The sequence below is a fragment of the Pinus tabuliformis genome, chromosome 2_1 (assembly GCF_031772625.1).
Source record: "Pinus tabuliformis cultivar Carrire ecotype Pingquan chromosome 2_1, CPIR1, whole genome shotgun sequence".
In the NCBI taxonomy this organism is placed as follows: domain Eukaryota; kingdom Viridiplantae; phylum Streptophyta; class Pinopsida; order Pinales; family Pinaceae; genus Pinus; species Pinus tabuliformis.
The window spans coordinates 249,777,339-249,787,917 of NC_142299.1; the positions used below are offsets into that span (position 1 = coordinate 249,777,339).

The 10,579-nt window shown below is 41.9% G+C and overlaps 2 protein-coding genes across 2 annotated transcripts; both read right to left on the reverse strand.

Annotated features, from left to right (window-relative positions):
- Positions 1 to 1,259: 1,259 nt before the first annotated feature.
- Positions 1,260 to 2,350, reverse strand: LOC149199634 (uncharacterized). Its single transcript, XM_089400635.1, has 3 exons — positions 1,843 to 2,350; positions 1,678 to 1,752; positions 1,260 to 1,559 (listed from the first exon to the last, which is right to left on the reverse strand). The coding sequence occupies exons 1-3, from the start codon at positions 2,348 to 2,350 to the stop codon at positions 1,429 to 1,431; spliced, it is 714 nt and encodes a 237-aa protein (XP_089256761.1). The 3' UTR covers positions 1,260 to 1,428.
- Positions 2,351 to 8,899: 6,549 nt separating this feature from the next.
- LOC149199635 (uncharacterized) lies at positions 8,900 to 10,237 on the reverse strand. Its single transcript, XM_089400637.1, has 4 exons — positions 9,730 to 10,237; positions 9,565 to 9,639; positions 9,369 to 9,446; positions 8,900 to 8,964 (listed from the first exon to the last, which is right to left on the reverse strand). Exons 1-4 carry the CDS (start codon positions 10,235 to 10,237, stop codon positions 8,900 to 8,902), a joined length of 726 nt encoding a protein of 241 aa, XP_089256763.1.
- Between the last annotated feature and the right edge of the window lie 342 nt (positions 10,238 to 10,579).

A 10,579-nucleotide genomic window follows, 5' to 3' on the forward strand; every position in this document is an offset into this window, starting at 1 on the left:
TAAGTAACGGAACCCATTCAAGACTGGATATCAGTGAAGCTGGAAAATTAACTGTGATTATCTACATCATTTTTATAGATAGTCTATGGTTAAACTGTGGTAAAAAGACTGTCTAGGGTCTAGACTGAGTCAATATCTGTAATGTTAAAGATAGTGGGTACACGTAACTAGTACATATTATTGATAGCCTGTATGGCAAGCTAAGTAGTGATGTACTGTAAAGATCTTGTATTCAGTTACAGTTATTCGCTGCAAAATTCCAGTAGATAGCGAAGACGTGAACGAAAACCTTACATGATATCATTGTTATGATATAAATCCAAATATGCAATAGTTGATACATTGAGCAAAGAAAGAGAAGCCTTCACGGTGTGACGGTAATATTAAGAAAAGAATGCAGTGACCGTGGAGTAAATGAAACGGGCTAATGACAGAATGAGTTACATCTCGCAGTCATAACCGAGTCAATAGGACCGAAAACCTCATGCAACAAATAGGCAGAGAACAAGACGGTGTCCATACCCTAAGAAACGCATGCACAGTCAGCTGAATAGGATACCCTCTTCATTCTTAGAATCATCTGTTAACAGAGTTATCATTAAAATGATGATGACAAACACAGTTATGCGGAACCCCGAGTTGGTATAGTGTACCAAGCGGCTCATATGAACTCTAAACGTTAAAGAAAAGGCTGAGATTATCATATTATAAACCGGGGTTTGATACCGAGAAAAATATTATCACACATAGAGAAGAATCTAGAACCTGTGGCAGAGCCACAACATTATTCCGCAATCGTCGTGGTAATTTCACTACATAAAAAGGGTTCGAAACATAACGCCTGTTCTTTATAACTAGAATCCCAATATTCATATGATAAGCCGAAGAATGAAAATGAGTATTCATATGTCAACCCCATAGTTCTTTGCATGAAGGGTTGTAACTGTCGGCCATACATCTATGGTAACAGAGGATGGCGCGACATCATACCCTTCTATGCTAATTCAAACCCTCAGCCATTTAGCCATGCATCTATGAAACCAGATGTAGGCACGGCGGGGTAACCTATGTATATTCCTTCACAGAAAATGACGAAAAACAGTAAGCATTACAGAACTCCAAATTTCTAAAGCACGCATGCGGAAATTCATTCGATGTATATCCAAAGCAAAGGATAAATAACACAGTCGAAAATAAACAAATCCTACTCTGCTTAATGGAAAATACCTTCATATCCATAACAGAACATTAACCATTATGTAACAGAACATTAAGTTATTATATAACCAAAAAGAGGGATACTGTAAACCTCGACTTTCAATCTATATGGGTACAAAAATAAATAGGCCACTGGTCTCGAACCAGGGATTGTAACCAGTCTCAAGTAAGCCATAGATCCGGCCTTAAAATCAAAACAAAAGTACATATTCATGTGTATAGAGACAATAGAGGTCCGGCCTCAGAAAAACAGCGATGTTCACCATGGAGGGAAGGGACCCGACTCCTCAAACGGTTTCCGAAGTTCTTGGTACCCAAATAGGAGGGAGGTCCATTGAGACCTGCGACCAACCGAATGACAATGAGGTTGGGTCGCTGCTCTGCTCAGAGAAAACTCTGGCAATCCCAAAATAAACTGAAAGAATCCGACCGAGAATCAACCCTTGTTCAGATAAATACCTGTTAAAGGTTCGGTGGGCTTCAATAGCTCGGACTTCTCGCTACACCAGAGATGCCGGAAGCCGGAGGTGCAACCTGTCAAACCAGAAAAGTAGATTAGGGCTCGGCGTGAATGTTCAATGACTATAAACATAACAAGAGCTATTAACTGGTAAGGAAATTTACCTGACTGTTTCAGTAACACCATCTCCGCAGCTAGAAACCCCTCGAACGGTGTATGAGACTGGAACTGTGTAGTTCTCGGCGCGTAATGGAGGAGCAACCATGGCAGCGAAGAATAAGGAGCAGATACGAATGAAACTGAAGACAAAAGACTCGAAAAATCCGGAGAGCAATCTTTATAAACTTTGACGGGCAGCGGTGGTACGTGGAAGCTCTGTCCACCCTCGATTGCACCCGGTGGCTGAGCGCCGTTGATGAGGGCGACAATTTCCAGAAAACCGGCGCGGGAAAAACCCAGGCTTAGAAACCATGCCCTGATCACATGACCTGTCAGATAAAACATTAAATCACCGCCAGTTGTCCAATGCTGGAGACGCCAACTAATGAGTTTGGTACAGCCTCGGTATATACGAGGAATGTGCATAGAGATCTCCAACCTTATAGTTAACATATAACCAGAACCATATATTAGTGGTATGGCAGCAGGATACATAACCTGTTCGCCTGCCATGTATATATTGCCTTGGGTCAGGCACGTACGTGATACAATGGCGTTAACAATAATCAATAATGGATTATTTAATATAAGATGTTAACCATGAGTGGGTAGGGTTATATAGTAGATAAAAAAATTTATTTATATGTGTATTATAGTGTGTAGGTACGTGACAAATTGGTATCAGAGCCCAGATTATCCATACTGTGGCCTCTGGGATGTGAATAAATGTAAAAGAGATGAGAAGTCATTATACATTAATAATCTTTTTGGATAACAAGATTGTGCAGGTAGCTCACAATGTTATATGTTTCATGATCAAATCAGGACAGGTACAGATTAGCTAAAAAAAGAATACAGTTAGCATGCAGGGGTCTGGCAGCGCACCACGCAGGCCTGCAGCCAATATGGGGCCTGCAACAAATTTTGGAGATAATGCAGAATTGTGGGTGCAGCTGGGAGAGGAGACCTGCAGCACGAATCTGGCCATACTAGAAACAGTTCAAGAGTTGAAAAATGAAATGGCTCGGCTCCGGGAGGATAACGCACGATTGACTATGGAACAAGAAAGGATTTTGAAAAGTTTGTCTGACAAACAGAACCCGCCACTAGCTAACCCCAGCGCCGAACAGCCAAAGACGACTGAGGAGGAACATTATCACGCAGAATCTGAAATTCCTGAAGGAGAGGACCAATCTGATAATGCATCAGAACAGCAGACCTCAAAGCGACAAACGGTGGAATTGCAAGGTGAATTTCGAAAAATTAAGCCCCCACATTACGATGGGGAACAAGAGGAAGCAGCTGAGGCTTGGCTAATCAACATGAATAAATATTTTCAGTTACATGAATATGATCATAACTTGAAGGCACGATTGGCCATCTTCCAGCTACAAGGGAAGGCAACATTATGGTGGGAGGAAGTGAAAATTGTTAAAGGCGTAACTGAACGAACCATAACATGGGAAAAATTTCAGAAATATTTCAAAGAGAGATACTTGACGGAAAGATTTTATGATGAAAAGGCCAAGGAGTTCCATGATCTGCGACTGGGACAACAGACCATGGATGAGTTCATCAATCGTTTCACATCCTTGCTCCGCTATGTACCCTACCTTAAGGAAGAAAAGGCCAAAGTGCAGCGTTTTGTCAGTAGCCTACCTATGTATATGAGGGAAAGAATCGAATTTGATAATCCTCGAACTATGGATGAGGCAATTCGCAAGGCCAGAATCTGCTATCAGCAGAGCAAACAGAAAGGGGACAGTTCCAGCAGAAAATGGAGTGAGAAGAAGAATCATAAAGCTGTGGGAAATATTAAAGGAAGTCGAAGCAGCGGACTCAAAGTTAGCAGCAAGGGCCAGAATAGTAGGGCGGCACCAAGAAGTGCATTTAGGTCCAAGTCCATGGGCGAGACCAGAATGAGTGAACAACCAGACCCCCACTGCAGTGCTGGGGTTGTGGTGGACCGCACTATGTCAAAAATTGTCCGCAAAGGAAGGGAGCTGACCAGATATCCCAGATTCATGAGGCATCCACCGTGGGAGACGTGGGACGAAGTATGCCAAGAATTAATGCAGCCTTAGACGACCGCCAGGAAGAATACCAGCCCACCATGGTAGAGTTTGAAGGTAAACTTTTAAACCTTTCCGTCTCTGTTCTAATAGACCCTGGCGCTACTTTAAGTTATATTAGTCCAAAGTTAGTTGAACAGTGTAAATTACAGCCTGAAAAATTCAGGAATCCTTGGCTGGTACAGCTAGCTACAGGGACCAAAAGACGAGTAATGGCAAAGGTAAAAAGCTGCCCTATCACGGTAGCAGGACAGCCAGTAGTGGCAGACCTGAATATACTGCCCCTCGGGTCCTATGATGTTTTAATTGGGATGGACTGGCTAGAGAAGCATTGGGCTTTGGTGAACTGTAAAACAAAGATGATACGGTACAAGGATGATGCTGGAATAGAACAGGAAATGCAAGGAATTAAACGACCAGTACAGATCCGACCAATCACCGCATCTCAGCTGGCCAAATGCATCCGGAATAGATGCCAAGTGTATGCTATTCAGGTAGGCTATGCAGAAACTAAAAATAAAGGGAACCCGTTAGAACATCTCCCTGTCATAAAGGAGTTCGCAGATGTATTTCCAGAAGAAATTCCTGGATTACCTCCAAAGAGGGACATAGACTTTACCATTGAGTTGATACCAGGAGCTGCTCCAGTCTCGCGGGCCCCTTATAGAATGAGTGTACCAGAGTTGACCGAATTGAAAATGCAGCTACAGGAATTGCTGGATAAGAATTACATCCGCCCCAGTGTATCTCCATGGGGAGCTCCGGTGTTATTCGTCAGAAAGAAGGATGGAACTCTTAGAATGTGTATTGATTACCGGCAGCTAAACAAGCTCACCATTAAAAACAAATACCCTTTACCTCGGATCGATGAGCTTTTCGATCAAGTCAAGGGAGCGACAGTTTTCTCTAAAATTGATCTACGATCTGGATACCATCAGATCAGAATTAAAGATGAAGACATCGCAAAAACAGCCTTTCGGACCCGGTATGGACACTACGAATTTGTAGTGCTGCCTTTTGGTTTGACTAATGCACCCGCCACGTTCATGTGTTTAATGAACAGTGTATTTCATCAATTTTTAGACAAGTTTGTACTAATCTTTATTGATGATATCTTGATTTATTCTCGCTCCAAGGAGGAGCATGAGGAACATCTTCGGATGGTATTGCAAACATTGCGGGAACATCAATTGTACGCTAAACTCAGCAAATGTGATTTCTATAAAGAAGAAATCCAGTATCTAGGACATGTGATCTCAAAGGACGGAATTGCGGTAGATCCTGAGAAAATAAAAACCATACTGGATTGGCCTGTGCCAAAAGATGTGGCAGATATCAGATCTTTCATGGGATTGGCTGGATATTACAGAAGATTTGTGGAAGGCTTTTCAAGGGTGGCATATCCCATCACATCCTTGCAAAAGAAAGGGAGGACATTCAGGTGGAGTTCCGAATGTCAACAAAGTTTTGAGAGGCTTAAGCAATTACTCACATCTGCTCCTGTTTTAAGTATAGCTGATCCAAACAAGGACTATGTGGTATGTACCGATGCCAGCGGAGAAGGTGTGGGAGGTGTGTTAATGCAGGAAGGGAAAGTGATCGCCTACGAATCAAGGAAATTAAAGGAACATGAGCAGAAGTATTCTGCCTATGATCTGGAACTAGCTGCTGTCATACATGCGCTTAAGATGTGGCGACACTACCTTTTGGGTAGGAAATTTCTGTTACTCACAGATCATCACAGCTTAACAAATTATTTTAGTCAGCCCACACTGAACGCAAGACAAGCTCGTTGGGCAGATTTCCTAAGTGGATTCGACTTTGATATTAAACATCTGAAGGGAAAGGAAAATCGTGTAGCTGACGCACTAAGTCGAAAAGTACAATGTTTGTACGAAATTACATTCAGTAGATGGGAAAATTCCTTGCAAGAAATGATGAAGACAGCAGCAAGTCAAGATGCTGAATATCAGCAATTGAAGCAGCAAATGCCACTTTCCAGCAAAGGAAATCCGCAAGATTATGAGGTTAGCAGGGATGGAATGTTGTTTTATAAAAAGAGGTTGTTCGTACCAAATGACAACAGTCTCAAAAAAGTAATAATGGATGAGTTTCATACCAGTCACTATGCTGGTCATCCTGGATATCAGAAAATGTTGACTGCACTACGGAAGGAATATTACTGGCCGGGAATGAAAAAGCATGTGGCTGAATATTTAGCACGATGTTTGGAGTGTCAGCAGATCAAAGCTGAGCACCAGCATCCGGCCGGATTACTGCAGCCCCTACCCATCCCAGAATGGAAGTGGGAGGTTATATCAATGGACTTTATAACTGGGCTGCCTAAAACAAAAAGGAACAATGACTCTATTATGGTAGTGGTTGACAAGTTAAGTAAGGCGGCACATTTCATACCAGTACAATCCACTTACAAGGCAGTGCAAATTGCACATGTTTTCATGCAAAACATATTCAGACTTCATGGACTCCCAAAGACTATCATATCAGATCGAGATGTGAAGTTTACTTCCGCTTTTTGGAGAGCGCTATTTGCAGAATTGGGAACCCAGCTGAATTTCAGCACCGCTTACCATCCCCAAACTGATGGGCAGACGGAGAGGGTAAATCAGATAGTGGAAGACATGTTGAGAGCATGTGTCATGCAAAAACCGGCACAATGGGAGGACTACTTACACTTAGTGGAATTCGCTTACAATAATGGATATCATACATCCATTCAGATGTCCCCATTTGAAGTCTTGTATGGACGAAAATGTCGAACGCCCACAAACTGGAGTAGCCCGGAAGACAAATTAAGGTTGGGACCAGAAATGCTCAAGGAAATGGAGGACATGGTCAAAAGGGTAAGGACCAACCTGAAGGCTGCTCAAGATCGACAGAAAAACTTTGCAGACCGGAAAAGAAGGTTCAAGGAATATCAGGTGGGAGACCACGTTTATATCAGAATTCAGGCAAGGAAAAGTACTCTGCAATGGAGCAGCTGTGCCAAACTGGCACCCCGATACTTCGGACCTTTTCAGGTCTTAGCAAGGGTTGGGCCAGTAGCATATCAGCTAGCCTTACCAAGCCACATTAGAATTCATAATGTTTTCCATGTGTCCATGCTTAAGAAATATATCTATGACCCTAAGCATGTGATCAAGTGGCAAGATATCAGGGTAAGGATTGTTTTATTTGAACTAATTGAAAATGTATCCATGATAAAAGACTGATATTGTTAATGATTGCAGGTCGAACCGGAAGGAGAAGTTCGGGTCGAGCCGCTGAGCATTCTCGACCGGAGAGAAGTGCAGTTGCGGAAGCGGGCTATTACCCAAATTAAAGTGCAATGGCAGCACTATGGGCCTGAAGAGGCTACTTGGGAGGATGAAGAGCTGTTTCGGAAAGCTTATCTGGATTTGTTCGGAGACACTAGACATCGGGACGATGTCCAATCTCAGGAGGGGGAGATGTGATGACCCCGTAAAAATGTAATTACTTAAAAGTTACTACAGCAAAAACTGAATTGAAAATAATATGAAGAATCATTTTGAGGATATTTATTATATTTTTTTACATGTGCACTAAATTGATGATTAAAGAAATTAATCATGATGATATCTGTTTCTTAAAATGGAACTGGAAAAGAAAAGTTAGTTACTGGAACTAAAAAATAACCACTTCTAACTGGAAGGGTTTCCAGGAAAAAGGAGGTGGAAGGAAAAACTCTGGGCTGTAGAGACAGGCAGAGGGTGTGAGAGAGAAAAAGGGAAAAGACCCTGGAAAGGACTAAGTCTGGTAAGGACCAGATAGTCAAGCACAGAGTGCTGGTTTACTGAGGATTGTGATCCGGTAAGCAGAAGCTTGGGGGGAGACTCAAGTCTTGGAGGACTGGTCTCACGGTTGGGAGGAAAAAAAGCATCACGCAAGGATTACAGAAGGTTGTTCCAGATTTCATCTTACCAGCAGGAAACCAGGTAAGTAACGGAACCCATTCAAGTCTGGATATCAGTGAAGCTGGAAAATTAACTGTGATTATCTACATCATTTTTATAGATAGTCTATGGTTAAACTGTGGTAAAAAGACTGTCTAGGGTCTAGACTGAGTCAATATCTGTAATGTTAAAGATAGTGGGTACACGTAACTGGTACAGATTATTGATAGCCTGTATGGCAAGCTAAGTAGTGATGTACTGTAAAGATCTTGTATTCAGTTACAGTTATTCGCTGCAAAATTCCAGTAGATAGAGAAGACGTGAACGAAAACCTTACATGATATCATTGTTATGATATAAAGCCAAATATGCAATAGTTGATACATTGAGCGAAGAAAGAGAAGCCTTCACGGTGTGACGGTAATATCAAGAAAAGAATGCAGTGACCGTGGAGTAAATGAAACGGGCTAATGACAGAATGAGTTTACATCTCGCAGTCATAACCGAGTCAATAGGACCGAAAACCTCATGCAACAAATAGGAAGAGAACAAGACGGTGTCCATACCCTAAGAAACGCATGCACAGTCAGTTGAATAGGATACCCTCTTCATTCTTAGAATCATCTGTTAACAGATTTATCATTAAAATGATGATGACAAACACAGTTATGCGGAACCCCGAGTTGGTATAGTGTACCAAGCGGCTCATATGAACTCTAAACGTTAAAGAAAAGGCTAAGATTATCATATTATAAACCGAGGTTGATACCGAGAAAAATATTATCACACATAGAGAAGAATCTAGAACCTGTGGCAGAGCCACAACATTATTCCGCAATCATCGTGGTAATTTCACTGCATAAAAAGGGTTCGAAACATAACGCCTGTTCTTTATAACTAGAATCCCAATATTCATATGATAAGCCGAAGAATGAAAATGAGTATTCATATGTCAACCCCATAGTTCTTTGCATGAAGGGTTGTAACTGTCAGCCATACATCTATGGTAACAGAGGATGGCGCGACAGCATACCCTTCTATGCTAATTCAAACCCTCAGCCATTTAGCCATGCATCTATGAAACCAGATGTAGGCACGGCGGGGTAACCTATGTATATTCCTTCACAGAAAATGACGAAAAACAGTAAGCATTACAGAACTCCAAATTTCTAAAGCACGCATGCGGAAATTCATTCGATGTATATCCAAAGCAAAGGATAAATAACACAGTCGAAAATAAACAAATCCTACTCTGCTTAATGGAAAATACCTTCATATCCATAACAGAACATTAACCATTATGTAACAGAACATTAAGTTATTATATAACCAAAAAGAGGGATACTGTAAACCTCGACTTTCAATCTATATGGGTACAAAAATAAATAGGCCACTGGTCTCGAACCAGGGATTGTAACCAGTCTCAAGTAAGCCATAGATCCGGCCTTAAAACCAAAACAAAAGTACATATTCATGTGTATAGAGACAATAGAGGTCCGGCCTCAGAAAAACAGCGATGTTCACCATGGAGGGAAGGGACCCAACTCCTCAAACGGTTTCCGAGGTTCTTGGTACCCAAATAGGAGGGAGGTCCATTGAGACCTCCGACCAACCGAATGACAATGAGGTTGGGTCACTGCTCTGCTCAGAGAAAACTCTGGCAATCCCAAAATAAACTGAAAGAATCCGACCGAGAATCAACCCTTGTTCAGATAAATACCTGTTAAAGGTTCGGTGGGCTTCAATAGCTCGGACTTCTCGCTACACCAGAGATGCCGGAAGCCGGAGGTGCAACCTGTCAAACCAGAAAAGTAGATTAGGGCACGACGTGAATGTTCAATGACTATAAACATAACAAGAGCTATTAACTGGTAAGGAAATTTACCTGACTGTTTCAGTAACACCATCTCCGCAGCTAGAAACCCCTCGAACGGTGTATGAGACTGGAGCTGTGTAGTTCTCGGCGCGTAATGGAGGAGCAACCATGGCAGCGAAGAATAAGGAGCAGATACGAATGAAACTGAAGACAAAAGACTCGAAAAATCCGGAGAGAAATCTTTATAAACTTTGACGGGCAGCGGTGGTACGTGGAAGCTCTGTCCACCCTCGATTGCACCCGGTGGCTGAGCGCCGTTGATGAGGGCGACAATTTCCAGAAAACCGGCGCGGGAAAAACCCAGGCTTAGAAACCATGCCCTGATCACATGGCCTGTCAGATAAAACATTAAATCACCGCCAGTTGTCCAATGCTGGAGACGCCAACTAATGAGTTTGGTACAGCCTCGGTATATACGAGGAATGTGCATAGAGATCTCCAACCTTATAGTTAACATATAACCAGAACCATATATTAGTGGTATGGCAGCAGGATACATAACCTGTTCGCCTGCCATGTATACATTGCCTTGGGTCAGGCACGTACGTGATACAATGGCGTTAACAATAATCAATAATGGATTATTTAATATAAGATGTTAACCATGAGTGGGTAGGGTTATATAGTAGATAAAAAAATTTATTTATATGTGTATTATAGTGTGTAGGTACGTGACAATTGGTATGCTTGATATGCACTAGGATGCATAAATTAATATTGAACACCAAATCCTCCGATCAGAATATAAGACATTCTATTCGTTTCGAAACAATCATAGCATTATTTAGTATGTTTACTTACTTTTTCTCCTCGAAAGGTTCACGAATTCTCCTCGAAAGGTTCACGAAAATAAATTTTT